Source organism: Carcharodon carcharias, chromosome 30, assembly GCF_017639515.1.
Source record: "Carcharodon carcharias isolate sCarCar2 chromosome 30, sCarCar2.pri, whole genome shotgun sequence".
Classification (NCBI taxonomy): Eukaryota; Metazoa; Chordata; class Chondrichthyes; order Lamniformes; family Lamnidae; genus Carcharodon; species Carcharodon carcharias.
This window is the reverse complement of record NC_054496.1, coordinates 6429606-6449077: the sequence shown is the minus strand read 5'-3', so window position 1 is coordinate 6449077 and position 19472 is coordinate 6429606. Positions and strand designations below refer to the sequence as shown.

Genomic DNA, 19472 nt, shown 5'->3' with positions numbered 1-19472 from the left:
TATTTCAACTCTGCTGCCCCGAGGATAGTGGTCATATGATTTCAACCCTGGTTCCTCACTTTCATGCTGTGAGCCTACAGGGTGGGTCTCCACAAAATATTTCATCATTCTGAGCAACACAGTTGAGCCTGATTCTGTCTTACTCTAATGCTCTCACAAGAACATCTTGCACCAGAGAATATTATATGCAAGAGCAGAATCTCAATGTCCTTCACTGCCCTTCCTAATTGCACAGTGGATGTCCCTACACCACATGGACTGCAGCAGTTGAAGAAGGCGGGTACATCACCACCTTCTCAAGGGCAATTAGTAATGGCAATGGCGATGCCCACAACCCATGAATGAATAAAGAAAACTCCAGCTGATTTTCTTCTCAATGTACCCTGGGCCAGTGTTCTTCTAACTGATGTAGTAATAGCAAACAAAGACTACTTGAATATTTTTCACCCCGATTTTTCTCACCTCTCCTGAAGGCACCTATTCTTGGAGGATAATGGTTTCACAAGGGCCACTAGCCCTCTGGTAACTCCTTTAAGTGACTACTTTCAGGTCAAGGACTGAAGGCAAACAATCTGGAATCATTCGAGAGGAAATTAAAAACTATGATGGAGGACCACATTTTCTATAGATTAGTTTAACAAAGAGCAGCACAATGGACCAAATGGCCTTCTTTTGTGCTCTAGTCCTCTACAGTTAAATGAGCTAGATGGGCCAAAAAGCTTCTTTTATTTGCCTCTAGTACAAAACAGGCAGAGAGGAGAGGGGAGGGAATAACTGAGTTACTGGGGAAAAATTCCATAAACCTTAATAAGATGAATCAATACACACCAAATCATAACAGTTGATAATCGTCAAGACCTAATCTGTGATAATGTTTCAAAACATCTTGTTTAAACAGTTTAATTGTATGTTTAGTGTTGATGACTTTGACGTAACAAATAAAATTATCTTAATTACAGTGTGAATGCATCCATGAACATCTTTATTTGCAATGTTCCTGTGATCTTACCTAAAGAATATGTATTAAATTAATATTTACTTCAGCCTAATCGATCTCCTGTGGAATTGCTTACAGGTAATCTGGAATATGATGCTGATGTCTGGCTACTAAGATAAAACTGCATTTAACTTTGGTTGTTCCTTTAAGACTACTTCCTGGGTTGAAGTGGTCTAAGTAGGCACATTCAGAAGTTTACAAGAGGTCAACTGCTGAAGGAACATTATGTAGATTGGTCGTTTCTCTCAGTTTATTTTCCTCCTCTGTATCTTTCTGGCTGTTTCATCCCGTTCACTAACTGCTTATATATTCGCAGCTTCCTTGCCTGGAAAAAGGTCATGTTTTCAAAATGATTAAAAAATAACAGGAGGAAATGACTGTTTTTAAAAAATACACTAAAGTATGACTTCTGCAGTGTAATGATATGCATAGTGCATAATTCATATGTATGATAGTTTATTTTTCTTTTATTTATTTAGTGAACTTTATGCTCTTAAAGGAAAGCAATATTAGCAATACTGAGTAGGATACTTGCCCAGTTCCTGCACCGAATTAATATCAGTTTAATTATGAGCTAAATATAAAATAAAGCTCCCTCAACTATACCCTAACAATATGCCTCAGTCCTAACTTCAGGTAGTAACTGTTACTGCAGTGTCAATTTTACATTTCCCAGTTTTGTTTGCCATATTTTAAAGGGGTTATAGAGGCACTTGAGAGGGAGCAGAGAAGCAGAGTTACAAGGATTATACCCTGTAAAATACCAGAAACAGGAGAAAAGCATGAATAGGCTAGCTCCCTTTTCTCATGAGAAAAGAAAGCCCAGGAATGACCTATAGGGGTCTTTAAAATTATGAAAGGTTTTTATAGAGTGAATACGGGGAAACTGTTTCCTCTTGTGGAAAGAGCATAACTAGAGACCATCAATATAGGATAGTCACTTAGAAATACAGTAGGGAATTCAGAAGAAACGTTTTTACTGAATAAAAGCAACAAATTATAAGTTGCAAAGAGAAATGAGAATGTGGAATTCGCTACCACAGGGGATGGTAGAAGCAAATAGTATAGATGGATTCAGTGGGAGGCTAGGTAAACATATGAAGGAGAAGGGAATGGAGGGTTACACTGATAGATTTAAATGTCAAAAGACGGGAGGAGGCTCCATTAGGGCATAAACGTAGACATGGATTGGTGGGGCCGAATGGGCTGTTTCTGTACAGTAAGTCCTATGTAATCCATTCTCTGAGTGATCTTGCCAATTGGTGCTAAATTAGAAATTACTTTGTGTCTAGTATGAATTGGATTAAGACTGCCCAAACTCAATTCATGCAAGACCCATAAAGTAAGAGACAGGAGACTTTCATCCCATCTATCTGAACTGGATTTGAACCAAAATCCTAGAGGTGAAAGAACAGCATCTATCCCAACCCCGAGTTAGTATTTTTATGTTTAGATTAAAAAATTCTTGGTCGTCTTCCCAAGGTTCATATGTTTAGGGTTCTCCAAGCTTATTTTCCCCCTCTGCCCCTTTCTCCATTGTGCCCATCACCTGCTCCCAGTGGCTGTCAGTGTATGAGTGTGGCCTTGTGATAGTTTTCTTTCTATAAGCAATTTTTTTCGATGAAGAAGTTTTGATATTTTTTCAATGTTCTTCACCTGAATATGCTGACTCTTGATGCTATTCAGGCCCAGCAGCCCTCTGGCACCTCACCCAATTCTTCTTGTGTGAGCTCAAACATTGAAAATATTCAATCTTGGAGACTGATTATGTTCTCACAATTAATATCGACATACTCTCCAATAAGAATCCCTGGATAGCAATGCGCAGGAGAATCTCTGATCTTTTCTTCCCTCTCCCTAGCTTGGAAGCACTCAAGCCAGTTGCAGCATGTTTGTTATGAGTCAATAGAAACAGCTAAACCAATAGAAATCGGGGATAAAATTTGGGATCTTCCTGGCCTGCATAACGATATCATACCCAGCAGTGCACAATACTACTAAGACATCGGGACAGCTCTGACCAATGACTTACCAGGAAGTAATTAACTTTTTCTTTGGATAAAAATGTATGCTCAATAAATAAATACACTGTAATCTTCCCAGTCTGGAACTCTGGGCATCCTGGAACATCACTAGTCTGGAATTCTTTTTTTAGCAGGTCGCACAACTGTCACTCGCTCTGCTGCAACAATCCTGGACCCACTGGATCGATGCTGCCAAACAGCAAGGGCAGACAGTGAGCCCAATGTACTCTTTAACCTTAGGAATCACTTTCAGCATCAAGTGCTGAACGGGCCTGGGTTGTTTGTGTGCAAACAGGGACAGGCAAGTGTAATTTAGTGGCTGACTGAGGTGTCCAGAATGTGGGAAAAACCGGGAGGTCATGCGGTTCAGCTGTGAAGGTGAGTAGCGGCTGCAGATTTTGTTGTGTTTTTGCTCCTGTCTGCCTGTTGTACAGGCTCCTTACCCCAGACTGGCAAATCTGAATCGCAGGCATTGGCAACTGGGGGGGAGGTGGGTTGGTGGTGGTGGTGGTGGTGGTTGCGGTGCTGCAGCAGGAAAGAGACTGATTATTGTGTATGCGTATGTTAAAATGGGATATTGCTTAATTAACGATGATGCTCAATTTTATTCCAGACCCCTGTGTAGCAATATTTTCATGCGAATGAATTTGAAAATGTGTACTTTGTGTCTTAACATGATTTTAGCATGTGTTACCTCAGGTACATATTTATATCTGGTTCACCTGCTTGTGGTTAAGCATTCTAACTTTATTCTATAACCCAGAAAATTCCAAATCCAGAAATGCCTTGGTCCCGAACATTCCAGACTAGAGCAGTTACTGTGTACTAATATGAAGAATGACCATCTTACATTAAGAAAAAGAAAAATGTTTTTTGCTTAAAGAAAAATTTGGCGGTAATTAGATTTCAAATAAGTAAAGGAAATACACAATGAACAGTTGGTCTGATTTGGACAACAAATAGAAAAAAGGGACACATTGGCCATGTTAACATGCATCTGACATGGCTGAAACATGCAAAATGTGTATATGAGGCTAGAAACTGCTACTGGTGATATCAGCAGACAGACACTTAATATATTCGTACCAAATTCTGTGACTGCTATTTTACAATATCCTGCTTTGAGAAATGGATTTGCCAGGTTGCAACTAAGCCCAGAGTAACATCTCCGGCTAATGGCTTACCCTTACGATTGATGCACCTTTCCTCTCTTTAGCTTTCATTTTGTCTGGTTAAAGGTCAAGCATAATTTTAGAAGAGATGAAAGAAAATCTCAGAGAGTTACTTTCTATCCAATATACTCAATCCCATCTCTTATGGAAAAGCATAGATTCCTTACTTACAACAGAAGAATGCTGATTGTCTGGCTTAACTGAAATTTCCATCAACACCCTCTGCCAACCCCAGCCTGGTGAAGGCAGAAGGTTTGCCTTATCTTGGAGGATCACATTCATTTCAGTAGTGAGTGGAACATAAGATCTACCTGGGAAGTGATCTGGGATACCTAACCAATGTCTACTGCATTTCTGTTATCATCCCAGAGACTGAGCCCTACTAAAATAAATGGTTCATTCAGTTTCACTGAAAGATCACTGACTTGAAATGTTAACTCTGTTTCTTACTCCACAGTTGCTGCCTGGCCTGCTGAGTAAATCCAGCATTTTCTGTTTTTGTTTCAGATTTCCAGCATCTGCAGTACTTTGCTCATGTTAAAATGAATTGAGTTGTTTTAGGACACAAAACATCACTGAAGTGGTCCTGGAGGGAAGGACCTGAAATGCAGGCTTTCCAAGAAGGAAGAAATTAAATATTATTTTAATACTAGCCAAATATACTGTTATTGCTATATTTCCCAGATAGAGATGGGAGAGATACTTAAAACAGGTACTCTCTACTTGATTGTTTTTCTCTCTTTTGTTTAGCTTTAACCAACAACAATTGCCAAATTAGTGACAGTTTCTAATTGGAGTTCTGCCCCACATTACATCCACTGGAAGCTGGGCTATAGAGAATAGCTGAATACACTTTATTAAGAGTACAGCTGTCAGAACAAGAAATGGATTTGAACCCAGATTCCAAGAAAGCAGGAAATTTATCATTCTGATCTCTTGTTGGGATTGAATTTCTTCATTTAAATTCAATTTTTTCCATTCTCTGGCCAAGGTGCCAGACAGTTGACCTGTTCCCATGTAATGTCAGTATCAATTATATACCTACACCAAGAGGTAAGAGGGCATCTTGATGTGCTGGCCCCTGATTTCACCCTTTAACTGATCTACTGGATTAGAGCCCCACCATGAGGTGAATCACAAATGCAATGTTCTGATGGACCATGGAATAGCAAATTCGAACACATTAGGGCATAGTGCCACCTTACAAATCAGTAACTCGTCCAAAGTGTTCCCAGACTATCTTGCCAAATGGCATGTTCAATTAAAAGTTTCAAAACAATGACGGAGGAAACAAGTATTCTGGCAAGTGTAACTTTATTATTTAAATTAGCCTTCAGACTAGCTCTAAGATCATATTAAATCCAAGCCATTTAGCACCAAAATATCACATAACATTATCTATTAAACAGGCTCTACTTACGCAGCTATTGACAAGTTGGCAGCTGACAATGGACTCACTTCCGCTACCTCCTTGGCTTTCTGCAGTGCAAGTTTCTGATTGGCAGCTTCCTCCTCTTCTTGTTCATCCTATTATGACACATTGAGAGCTTCTGTGAGAAACTCAGATAGATTGATGAGAAGTAGGATGCATTGCAATGCTGTAAACTAATTGTTACGAGCTATAATATTGCTGTGTATCATCTATTAAAAGCCGTAGTAATGTTGTGTATCTGTAGGAACACTGTGCTCTATTAATAGCTGTTACAATGCCATGTACTAAATGCTACAAACTGTATGTGAGCAGCCCTACCTTTGAACTCAGGGTTTTATTCCAACACACAAAGCTGGATGGAAGTCTTTCACTTAGCTCAAAGAACTAATGTGAAATGAGGCTGGTGCAGTTTCAGTGGAAATGGATCCTTAACACAAAACTGCCAAAAGGAAGGCTGACATGTAAAGGTGAAAATAGGGCAAAATCGTCACAGATTTTCATGAAGTGCAGCAGCGGGCAGGAAAAAGAACATTACCTACTGGCCGCAATGGCAGCCTTTCACGCCGTATCATCTCAATCCCGTCACATTAGTCATGTTTTCCCAGGAAACACGTTGTTTCGATGGCGGGCGGCCTCTGATTCTCCCGCTACACTGTTACCTCGCTAGGCACCATATTAAAAGTGCAGCTGTGCACATACCTCTCAGTACTTCCAGCCTAGGAAGGCATGGCCCTGAAAGGCAACAAGGCTGCTGCCATCCCTGGAACACCTTTTGGATGTTGTGGATGCCCACTACCCCTACTCTTGCCCCAGGAAGAGCATCAACATCACCAATCCAGCTTGGGAAGCGGTGGCACTGGTGGTCAATGCCAACACCTGCAAAAGAGGACAGCCACCCAGTGTCGGAAGAGGATGAATGATCTCCTCCATTCCGCCAGAGTAAGTCACTCTTCTCATCACTCTCAACTCACACACTCTCAAACATATCCACAGGGATCTGATTCACTGTCTGTTCAAGGGACATCACCATTCACTCTCTCACACACACCATTGTCCTCATCCCGTCCATGGGACCAATCACCATCGACACAGGCCAGGCATACTTATCATCTGGTCTGGCAGGTGTCCTGCTTACACTCTCTCCATCTGTATTCATGCAGGACAAGCTGGTACACAAGAGGTAGAGGCCGTCGACTGGTAGGGGAATGGACGACATCAAGGTCCTCATATACTTTGAAAATAGAGTCATACAGCTAGCTAGCAAACATCTGGGTCATTCCTGTTTTGACGGTGAGGTCGATGGTGGTTAGCCCAGCCAAGTGACCATCCAGCAGTGCAACATCCATCAGACAATTGAGGAGCAGTTACAACGCTCACCCACCCTCCACCAGCGCAGAGATAAACATCTCAGCAGGACCAAACTTTAGAATAACCTCAGGGTCACAAATCTGGTGAACACATTGCACTGTCTGATCCACAGTAGGTGGTGGCAAGGACTTCCCAGATTTCTGGCACTCAGGGGTCTGCTGAAGGCCAGAAAACTGCAGAGTCTGAGTCAGATGATGAGCCTCTGGACTCTGTCATATCTCAGTTGCTGGAGCTGCAAAGGCAAGCTCAGGAACATCAGGAAGTGATGTCCGCTGCATTCCTCAGATTGCAAGGCACAATGTAGGAGTCTGTCTGCCTTCAGTCTGAGGTGATGGTGCCAGCATGCCAATGGACCAAGGTCAACGCTGGTAGGATGGCAGCTGCCATAGAGACCTTGGTCCAGGGCATCTGTCCTACACTGTTGCACAGGCTGAACTCCACTGCTGATGCTACAGTTAGCCTCCAATAGTGTTAACATGAGAGGGGTGTAGGGCAGCTCCATCTCACTCCAGCTTCCCCTTCTCCTCAAGGAATCAGCCAGAGACCCTTGGGCACCCATAGGGAGGAGGATCAGCAGGTGAACATCCTGGGTCCATCCACTCAGGATACTTTGGGAGTGTCCTACCCATCTGAATCCCCTGTTCCTCTGACCCCAGCAGCTCCAGCTCCACAGGCCGAGGAAGGTGCCACTGCCACACAGCAGGACCCCGAAAGCAGGCCAGGGCCCTCCAGAGGATGCCCGTCAAGGTCATCACAGACAGGACATAGCAATCAGCGGGCAGCCTCCACCTCCGCTGTGGATGTCGGGGGAGCACCAAGACATAATGGCAGAGTTAGGAACGTTAAGAAGATGAAGTTGCACAGTTTGGGCATGGGTGTTAATCACATAATGTACATAAAGTTCACTATTATAAGTAAACTTCCAAGAATGTCTTTTTGTCTATGGCTCCTTGTTATGATGAGCAGTGTTTGTGTCACTCAGATGTGAAACTTTGGCTCCTGCACAAGATAAAGGTGTCTCAGTCCAGGACCTCTTCCCTGTGCAGTGGCTTTCAGGCCAAAGTGATGGTCCAGCTTTACACTCACTGAACACACTAGTAATGCCTGCACCTCAATGGTGCTTGTCATTGCTGCCAGAATGTTGTGGGCAGGAGTCACAGAGTTCTGACATTCTCCATGTGCGCTCTCAGCATCTTTGAGGTGGGGCTGCCTCCCCTCTCCCTGCCCCTCCCACCCCATGCTCCTGAAGGGGTCAGGTGCTAAAGGTTGACAAAGGATTAGGTGCATTTAAAGTTTCATGACGCTTCCCCATGATATGACCCTGAGCACAGAGCGCAAGCGAGCTGCCCTCAGCTAGACAGGAGTCAGACATTCAAAGGCCATGTGAAGGTGAATGAAGCATCCTCACTGTATGTTGTCATCATCCTCCTAGAATCTAGTGACTATTAGGGCATCCGCTGCGTCTCCATGACAGGAGCCTTATCACAGAGGGTATGTGTGTTGCGATCAGCCAGACTGGAGTCAAATGTTCATAGATGCAATGTGAGGGTCTATGGTATCTCCTCACTGCATGTCGTCATCATCCTCCACGAATCTAGCTGCTATTCCTGAGCGCGCCTGCCTTGTCTGGCCAGTGCGATGGCCTCATCGTTGTCATTCTCTTCTTCGAGAACCTCCTCACGCTCATCCCCATCGATGTCCTCCTCATGAGATGAGACGTCCAGCTCCTCCGTCTCCTCATCAGCCAGCTTCTCTCCCCATTGCAGAACCTGGTTGTAAAGGGCACAGCAGGCGATGATGATGCATGACACCCTCTGTGGACTATATTGCAGGGCTCCCCCAAACTGGTCCAGACACCGGAACCTCATTTTCAAGATTCCAAAGATTTGCCCCACCAAGGTGCAAGTTGCAGCATGAGCCTCATTCTACCCTCTCTGCTGCACTCTGAGGCAGCCGCATGGGTGTCATCAGCCACGTCTTCTGCGGGTAGCCCTTGTCCCCAAGCAGCCATCGTTGCAACCTCTGTGGACCCTGGAAGACTTTCAGGAGTTGAGACCTGCTAAGGATGTAGGAGTCATGGACACTCCCCAGGAACTGAGCACAACTTGCAGGGTGTGCTTGTGGTGGTCGCACACCAGCTGAACATTCAGCGAGTGGAAGACCTTGCAGTTGCCTTGGTTGGCCGCTTGTTGCCAATGGAGATCTGAATGCCACGTGAGTGCATTCAATGGCACCCTGCACCTGTGGAAAATCTGAGTTCTGGGCAAATCTCAGCATTCACATCCTGGCTTTCCTGATAACAGTGAAATGCACAAAGTTGTGTGCCTTTGCGAAGATGGCCTCCCTGACCTCATGGATGCATTTGTACATGGAAGCTTGTGATTTCCCACAAAGGTCACATGTGGAGCCCTGAAAGAAGCCACTGATGTAAAAATTCAGCACCACGGTCACTTTCACGACCACTGGCAGTGGATGCCCTCCATCTCCCAGTGGCACCAAATCCTGCAGCCGATGGCAGATGTGAACGACTAATTCCGTGGACATGCGCAGTCTTCGGTGACACTGGTTCTCGGTTGTCTGCAGGAATGACACAAGCCATCTGTAGATCCTGGGTCTAGCTAGGTGCCGACCAGCGATGGCTTGCTGTGGTTCCTCAGTGGCATGTGTGGGAGCCCCAGCCATCCTTTCTTCCTCAGGGTGCTGCTCTCTCTCAGCACAGCCAGGCATCTCCGTCACTCTTTTCTCCATGAAGCATACAGCCAGGTCTATGCTTCTGATGTATTCCTCCTGCAGGGTGAAAGAGAGCAATGCATGGGTTAGCTTGGGTGTTCTAAGAATCTCGATTGGTTAAGTCTGAAGGCCTCTTAACACATCCTGGAGAGTGCTGGCCACCATTTGGATGGCCAGGGTTTAGTGTGCTGCATGGCTGCCCAAAAACCCACCCATTTTTGCCCCACTCTACTTGACAGTTTGGCGGCAGCTTTGCACACTGGACTGCAGGCTGTGCTTTTAGCTCAGGCGCAGGCATTCTCCTAACTTGCACTGCACAGCTGCGCTGTTAGCTTGAACCATGGGGGAAACTGGTCCAAATCTGAATGATGACATTGCGAGACACTATGAGCACCTCCACCAGTGACTGCTCCAGGGCCAGCTTTCGCAAGGAGACTGTACAACGTGCGCAGGCGTCCAATTGTTCTGTAGGCCACTAAACTGCTCATTAGTTTGTAGTCTGTGTCCAAGCAGTGAAAAGCTCTGGAGCATTTGATGGCACTTTCACGTCTCTGTGTTGTTTGAATGGGCAGATAAGCTAGCTGCCCAACTTCAAGCATGTCAGTGTGGCTGCACCTGAACTGTCTCAGCTGCAGAGGAATGGTCACTTTATACAAGGTTTCCCTAATACTTCCCTACCCCTCCCCATTACATGTGCTTGTGTACTACCATCAACTGGAGTGCAGCCCTCCCCCCACCATTTCGCCTCAGCAGGAGTGCAGCCCTTGCCCCAGCAGCGCACTGTCAGCCAGCTGGGGAAAAGCGACTTGCCTGTGCCCTTGCCTGAATGCACAGCGCCACAACCTTGAGGTCCAAAAGTCAACTCTCACGATGACTACGCAACATTACTGTGCACTCACCTCCGACTTCCCCTCGAAGTGCAGCTTGCCAGGTGCACGTCTTATAAATGCTGTTATGAAACATGTCAGCGTGTGTGCTCAGATGATCCAGATCGGGGGGATGATTTTGGCGAGCTGGGCTTTTGAATGATATGCAGAGGTATTACAATGAAGTTTCCGACATCCAGCAACAGGAAACATGGCCTGCCATTGACGAGTGGAGCGGACGTTTGCAAATATGTTGTACGACAGCATGAAACCGATTTTAGGCCTTCCCACAATATTATCCGCTCATGCCTGCCATGACACTCGATGCCAGCGAGCACAGAAAATTCTGTCCTTAGTGTCACACTGCTGCATACGAGCACCCTTCCAGGATGGGAGCTGAAGCACACTAGTTGGAACGAGGTAAGAAGAACTTTATGCTGCATCAGGCCTGGGCCGTGTTGGCCTGCGAATGCATGATTTTCATACTGGCTATCTAAAATGGAAGGAGTTCTATCTCGGAACTCTTATTCTTTTGCCTTTATGAACATAAAAAGTTACTAAATAAAACATTATGTACCATAACTATTTCATCATACCTTTGTAAGTTCTTGTGCATTGGCAAGGTTGTCCACAGCGATGGCCAAGAATACGTTCAGCAGAGTGTCTGGTTAGCAAAATGAAGGTAACAACAGGGATAGAATGTGCACAAAAAACTCTAAAACGATCATATACTAGGTTCATTCACACAGGCTGGAGGAAAGAAACCTATGAAGAGCCTTTTTGTTGACTACTATTACACATGATAAGGAACATATGAAAAGAATGGGAAGACTGCCAGGCCCTTTATTGTCACCATCAGTTAAATTGTAAAATGCTGTGTGGTGTCTCCTCTGGAAATAATCTGGGGAATACTTCCCTGACTCCTTACACTAATCAACTGGGTTTCAGGAGACCATTTCAAAATTAATGGATGATACAAAACTTGGAAGCATTGTGAGCCATGAGGAGGATAGTGGAAACTTCAAAATGACATTGACTGGAATGGGCAGACAAATAGCAGATGAAATTTAATGTAGAAGTGTTAAGTGATTCATTTTGGTAAGGAGAATGCATAGAGACAATATTAATAAAGGGTACATTTCTAAAGTGGGTGCAAGAGCAGAGGGACCTGTGTATAAAAGTGCATAAATCATTGAAGATGGCAGGACAGGTTGAGAGAGCGGTTCATAAAGCACATGACATCCTAGGTTTTATCAATAGGGGCATAAAGTACAAAAGCAAAGTTATGTTAAATTTGTATAAACCAGCCTGAACTGGAGTATTACATCCAATTCTGGCCACCACACTTTAGGAACAATGTGAAGGCCTCAGAGAGGGTGCAGAAAAAATTCACAAGAATGGTTCCACGGATGAAGGAGTTCAGTTATGTATAAAGATTGGAGAAATTGGGACTGTTCTCCTTGGATAAGAGAAGATTGAGAGGAGATATGATAGTGATTTTCAAAATAATGAGGTAGAAACTGTAGATAAGTAGAAACTGTTCCCATTGGTGGAAGGATTGAGAACCAGAGGGCACAGATTTAAGGTAATTGGCAAACAAAGCAATGGTGACATGAGGAAAAGTTTTTTCATGCAGTGATTGGTTAAGATTTGGAATGCACTGCCTGAGAGTGTGGTGAAGACGGGGTCAAGTGAGGTTTTCAAAAGGGAATTGGATCATTATCGGGATTATGGGGAAAAGGCAGGGGATTGGTATGAGTTGAATTACTCCTACTCCAGAAAGCCAGAACAGACACAATGGGCTGAATGGCCTTCTGCGCTGTAACCATTCTACAGTTCTATAACGCATCACTGAGCAAATTTAACTAGCCTCCTCTCTCTCAAGTCCTTTCAATGTGCTCCTCTTAGAATTTATCAAGATCCTTTTTGTAGAACTGTAAAGAAACTGAAGAAGTCATATTCAACTTCAAACTCTGATTCTTTCCCCACAGATGCTTCTTGACCTGCTAAGTATTTCTAGAATGTTCTGTTTTTATTTCAAATTTCCAGCATCTGCAGTATTTTGCTTTTCATTTAATAAATCAGAGCGTTGCATCACATCATCAGCCAGCACCATTTTAGACCTGCCTCTGTGTAAAGAGCGACCAAGCAGAGCCCAAACACACTTCCACAGGAGGGAGAACCATTCAGATCACCTTCAAGCTGTTGATTTCAGAATGCCTTGGGTGTAAACCTCAATACAAGAATCAACTCTGACCAATACAAAATAGTGTGGATGCTGGAAATCTTAAGTTAAAATAGAAAATGCTAGAACCATTCAACAGGTCAGACAGCATTCATGGGGAGAGAAAATTAATTATTGTTTTAGGTCAATGACCTATCATCAGAGATCAGGGGAAGTCGGGGCTTTGAAAAAAAAGGCACGTCATTGTTTAAAAATAAGGGGTCACCCATTTAAAATACAGATGAAGCAAAACCTTTTTGCTCAGAGGGTCATGAGTCTTTGGAACTTTCTTCCCAAAAAGGCAGTGGAAGCAGAGTCTTTGAATATTTTTAAGGCAGAGGTGGATAGATTCTTGGTAAGCAAGAGGGTGATAGGTTACTGGGGGTAGTTGGGGTGCAGATTTCAGGTTACTATCAGATCAGCCATGATCTAATTAAATGGTGGAGCAGGCTTGAGGGGCTGAATGGCCTCCTCCTACTCCTTGTTCATATGTTTGTAAAGAGTGAGAGTTCCAGTGAGAATCAGGGCTTTGAAAAAAAAACTGGGGCATAGACATTCCAGCGAGAGTCGGGGATTTAAAAAATAACCAGAGTGAGGACGGAATGAGAGTTAATTAACATTTTATTGTGTTTACTTAAATTCCAATTTTGGTGCAGTAAATAAATAATTCGAGGCCTGCAGGGCTGCTCATACCTGTTGAGTGCACATCCTGTACTCCAGGATGCTACCCATGTCGTGGACAACTATATGTGCAGGAAGTGCCACCAAATGGAAAATCTCGAGTGCTGTATCTGGAACTCAAGAAGCAGCTGGTGTCACTGAGGAGCATTTGTGAGGGTGACAGCTATGTAGATAGCACATTTCAGAAGGTATTCATCCCACAGCTTATGAAAGAACAGACAGAGAGGGACTGGGTAGTCATCAGACAGACAAGAAAGGCAAGGCAGGTAGTGCAGCAGACCCGAGGACATCCCACTTTCTAACAGGTACTGACTACTAATGGGGAAGAGGGTTCCTCTGGAGAGAGCAGCGAGAGTCATGACCACAGCACCATGGGTGACTCAGTTGTGCAGGGAGGGAGGACAAAAGAGAGGAGAGCAATAGTGGTAGGGGTTTCTATAGTTAGGGAAACAGGCAGGCACTTCTGTGGTCACAGGCATGATTCCAGAATGGTATGTTGCCTCCAGGTGCAAGGGTCATGGATGTCACCAAGCAGCTTCAGAGCATTCTGGTACCAATGATATAGGTAGAAAAAGGGATGAGGTCCTGCAGATAAAAGCAAAATACTGTGGATGCTGGAAATCTGAAACAAAGACAAAAATTGCTGGAAAAACTCAGCAGGTCTGACAGCATCTGTGGAGAGAAAGACAGAGTTAACGTTTCGAGTCCATATGTTCTGAAGAAGAGTCACACGGACTTGAAACATTAACAATGAGGTCCTGCAGGCTGAATTCAGAGTTAGAAAAGAGATGAGAAAGCAGGACTTCAAAAGTAGTAATCTCTGGATTAGTTCCAAGGCCACGTGCTAGTGAGTATGGAAAGAGGAAAGTATACCAGATGAATGTGTGGATGGAGAGATGGTGCAGGACAGAGAGCTTCAGATTTCTGGGGCAGGTGGGATATGTATAGGACTGTGATGAGTGTCCTTGCAGGGAGATTTGCTAGTGTTTTTAGGGAGGGTTTAAATTAGATTGGCAGAGGGGTGGGAACCTGAAGGCAGATTCAGTTGGACAAATTCAGAGCAGGGAGCGGGAGACAGAAAATTAGCATGTCATTCTGAAAGACAGAAGAAGCAAAAGTTAAAAAATTTACAGTGCAGGAATTTGACAATGTTAAAAGGTATTTATTTAAATGCAAGGAGTATAGCAAACAAAGCCGATGAGCTGAGGGCACAGATAGACTCATGGCAGCATCATATCATTGCTATAATGGAAAATTGGCTTAACGAGGGGCAAAAATGGCAGCTCAACATCCCTGGGTATAGAGTTTTCAGGCAGGAGAGAGAGGGGTTAAAATAGGTGGGGGTGTAGCATTGTTGGTTAAAGAATCAATTACAGCTGCGAGGAACGATGATATACTAAATGAATCATCAAATGAGGCCATATGGGTTGAGCTCAGGAATAAAAAAGGGGCAGGAATGTACTATTTACCCCCAAATAGTGAGAGGGAAATAGAAGAGCAAACACGTAGGTAGATTTCCGAGCGCAAAAACAATACGGCAATAATTGTTGAGGACTTCAACTACCCTAATATCAACTGGGATATGAACAGTGTAATAGGCACAAATTTCTTGAACTGCATTCAAAAGAACTTTTTTAGCCAGCACGTAACAAGCCCAACGAGAGGAAGTGCAATTCTAGATTTAGTATTAGGAAATGAAGCTGAGCAAGTGGTTGAAGAAGCAGTGGGTGACCATTTTGGAGATAGTGACCATAATACAGTTAGAGTTAATGTAATATGGAAAAGGATAAAGATAGAACAGGAGTAAAAGTTCTGAACTGGTGAAAGATAACCTTTACAAAGCTGAGAGGTGATCTGGCAAAAGTGGACTGGTTACAGCTACTTGAAGTGACAGACCCGTGGGAGGAATTCAAAAGCAAGATTCTACGGGTGCAGTGTCAACATGTCCCCACAAAGAAGAAGCATAGTACTGCCAAATCTAGAGTCCCCAGGTTATCTAGGAGTATACAGTGTAAGGTAAAGCAGAAAAAGAAAGCTTATGACAGTCACAAAAAACTTAATACTGTAAAAAGTCTAGAGGAGTATAGAAAGTATAGGGGTGAAGTAAAAAAGGTAATTAGGAAAGCAAAGAGAGAACATGAAAAAATATTGACAGGTAAAATCAAAGAAAACCCAAAGATGTTTTACCAATACATTAAGAGAAAGAGAATAGCTAAGGGAAGGCTAGGGTCGATCTGAGATGTATATGGTAACTTGTGCTCTGACGCTGAAGATGCGGGCAGGGTTCTCAATGAATATTTTGTCTCTGTCTTCACTAAGGAGAGGGATGAAGCAGATATTCTTTTTAGAGGGGTGTAAAATATTAGATATAATAAGCATAATGAGAGAGGATGTACTGGAGGGATTGACATCCTTGAAGGTGGATAAGTCACCAGGGCTGGATGGATTGTATCCCAGGCTGTTAAAGGAAGCCAGCGAGGAAATAGCGGATGCTCTGAGGATTATTTTCCAATCCTCACTAGATAGAGGCGAGGTGCTAGAGAATTGGAGATCTGTAAACGTTGTACCATTATTTAAAAAGGGTGTGAGGAATAGACCAGATAATTATGGGCCGGTCAGTCTGACTCCTGTGGTGGGAAAATTATTAGAATGAATTCTGAGAGACAGGGTAAACTGTCGCTTGGAAAGGAATTGATTAATTAGGTATAGTCAGCATGGTTTTGTTAGGGGAAGGTCTTGTCTTACTAATTTAATACATTTTTTTGGACAAGGAGGATTGATGAGGGTAGTGCACTGGATGTTGTCTACATGGGTTTTAGTAAGGCATTTGACAAGGTCCCACATGGCAGACTGGTCAGAAAAGTAAAAGCCCATGGGAAACAGGGGAAAGTGGCGAGTTGGATTCGAAATTGGCTCAGTGACAGGAAACAAAGGGTAATGATTGATAGATGTTTTTACAAATGGAAAACAGTTTTCAGTGGCATTCCACAGGGCTCACTGTTGGGTCCCTTGGCGTTTGTTGTACATATTAATGATTTGGACTTAATGTGGGTGGCATGATTGGGAAATTTGCAGATGACACAAAAATTGTCCATGTAGTTGAAAATGAAAAGGATAGCTGTTGTCTCCAGAATTATATCAATGGTTTGGCTGAGTGGGCGGAAAAGTGGCGGATGGAATTCAGTCCAGCGAAGTATGAGGTAATGCATTTAGAGAGGGCAAACAAGGCTAGGGAATACACAATGAATGAGAGGATACTGGGAGGGGTAGAGGAAGTGAGAGACTTTGGTGTGCATGTCCACAGTTCCCTGAAGATGGCAAGACAGGTGGATAGGCTAGTAAAGAAAGCATAAGGAATGCTTTCATTTATTGGACGAGGTATTGAATACAAAAGCAGGGATGTAACGATGGAACGTATAAAATGCTGATTAGGTCACTGCTGGAATTTTGTGTACAGTTCTGGTTACCACATTATAGGAAAGATATAATTGTTCTGGAGAGAGTACAGAGGAGATTTACAAGAATGCTGCCAGGGCTTGAAAATTGCAACTATGAGGAAAGATTGGATAGGCTGGAGCTGTTTTCTTGGAACTGTGGAGGCTGAGGGATGCCCAGTTTCCCCTAGCAGAGAGGTCATTTATGAGGGGGCACAGATTTAAGGTGATTGGTAGAAGGATTAGAGCGGAAATGAGGAAAAACTTCTTCATCCACGGGGTGGTGGGTGTTTGGGATTCACTGCCTGGTTTGCTGTGGAGACAGAAACCCTCAACTCATTTAAAAGGTACCTGGACCTGCACCTAAAGTAAAGTGCTGTAACGTGCAAGGCCACAGGCCATGTGCTGGAAGGTGGGATTAAAATGGGCAGCTAGTTTTTTTTCTCTTTTTTGCCCAGCGCAGACACAATGAGCTGAATGGCCTTTTCTGTGCTATAACTTTACTATGGTTCGATCTGATGACAGGTCACTGACAAACAATTCTACTCTCTTTGCCACGGATACAAAATAACATAGGAATAACCTATTGGAGAAAGAGGAGAATATAACTTTATAAAAACAGCATCTTAGCCTTATTGTTTTCAAGGTATAGTAGAACAAAGAAAACTACTGGCCGAACCTCTATTCATTGCACAGAATAAACATTGTAAGGATTGGACTGTCAGGGATTAGGCAACATCTCATTGGATTGCTTAAAAGCTCTGTTTACATCACAAATTTTGGAAACCTATTTCAGAAAGGTGCTACAGGCCCAGAACAAAGTCAAACAATAATTCATCAGAATGACATCTGGGATAAAAAGCTGAGGATTATATAAAGCAGGCTTGTCCAACCCATGGCCTGCAATGCCATTCTATGTGGCCCCTGAAGCTACTTTTCAAAATGCCGGTAAGAAAGATAAGTCCATTGGAAGGTTCTGCAAGGAGCTTCTCCTTCAATCACAGGCGGTTCCTCTCCCGTGTTTGCTGCTAATAGGCTAACAGCCTGTGATCGGTGGAGCAGCGAATACCAACTGCAGTGAGTTTGCTGGGGAGAGAGATGTTTACCGGGGGGGGGGGGGGGGGGGGGGGGGGGGGGGGGGGGAGAGAGAGAGAGAGAGAGAGAGAGAGAGAGAGAGAGAGAGAGAGAGAGAGAGAGAGAGAGAGAGAGAGAGAGAGAGAGAGAGACTGCTGAGTGGAAGGCAAAACTGCGTGGTCAGGAAGGAGGACAGGCTGCCAGGGCCCAAGATGAGGACAGGCTGCCAGGACCCGGGAGGAGGACATACTGCCGGGGACCAGAGCGGAGGACATGCTGGCACCCCCCCACAAGCAAAAAGGTTGGACAAGCCTGCTTTAGAATGGTCTGATTGAGGTATTTACAATAATGACAAGATAGACAGGGAATACCTCTTTTCCCTGGTAAGAAAATTCAGAACATGAGGGCCAGAAGGCAAGTAACAGAATTGTCACTGAATATGGAGCATGCCATGAAATGTACAGCATTTGAGCAAGCCACTGGAGTCATTATAATTTGCTTTGACTATCAAGTTGTGTCCATATTCCTGATGGAGCAGGGCTAATGTTTGAAATGATAAGGATACAGTTCCCAAAGAGAGTCAGAACAATGAAATAGACTGAAGAAATCATCCCTCTGTTAACACCTCCCTGCGATTCTATCCCATCATACATCACAACATTCCAATCTTCACCAGTCAGAATCTAAAAGGAAATAAATGTGACAATCATTTACTTGAGACTCAGTTTTGTTTCCTGTCACTCAATGTATTAGCAAGAAAATAAAGTTTTAGTGGTGCACACAGTTAGTACATTAAAGATGGCAGCATGTTAGAGGTCCCTTTCAAACTCCTAACTGCATACCAAACGTCAAATTTTTGTAATATTCTGGAAAGATCAAGCTGCATAATACAGTGCTCTTTTCTTTTAATAGATGCAGCTTAAGTATTACTGAAAAAAAAATGTTGAGGTTTTTCGTCTTGCACTCATCAGGACACTTCACAAGTATACCACTATAAGGGGAAAACAACATTTATACTGTATCAGAAGAGAGTGCTGATTGGTTGGCAAGTGGACTCTGTATCTCAAAAATTTGAACTGCAGGTGAATCTAGCTTTTCATGCAGCTACAATGCAGTAGCAACACGAGTGGTATTCGCCACTAACAGGATGCTGCCATCAAGTCAAAAAGATGTACCGCCTATCACACAAATGAGTAATGTAGTATACGAATTTCACTGCCAGTGTGATGTTAAGCATGTAAGCCGTACAGTCCAAAGACTGGTGGATTGCATCAAACAGCTGCTGTTTGCAATGGGCAAGGTACAGACCGTACCCAATGAGCCCATGCTTGCAAAACTCAAAATACGGTGTCCAACATTAGATGGGATTCCGCGATTGGACAACATTTGCTAAATAATCCTCAGTGTGCTAGGATGTCAGTTGGGCTCACAGTGTGGCGCATTTGTATGTACTGAAAGCTACATACATAC

The 19472-nt window shown here is 43.7% G+C and overlaps 1 protein-coding gene across 1 annotated transcript in view; it reads right to left on the bottom strand.

Annotated features, from left to right (window-relative positions):
• Positions 1 to 19472, bottom strand: part of LOC121271161 (voltage-dependent P/Q-type calcium channel subunit alpha-1A-like) — a 760453-nt gene that overhangs the window by 233740 nt on the left and 507241 nt on the right. Inside the window, exons 19-21 of the mRNA XM_041176921.1 lie at positions 18568 to 18685; positions 11186 to 11253; positions 5614 to 5720 (exon numbers count right to left, since the gene is read on the bottom strand). Of these exons, the coding sequence (XP_041032855.1) occupies positions 5614 to 5720; positions 11186 to 11253; positions 18568 to 18685 (293 nt within the window). The remainder of the gene's footprint in view (positions 1 to 5613; positions 5721 to 11185; positions 11254 to 18567; positions 18686 to 19472) is intronic.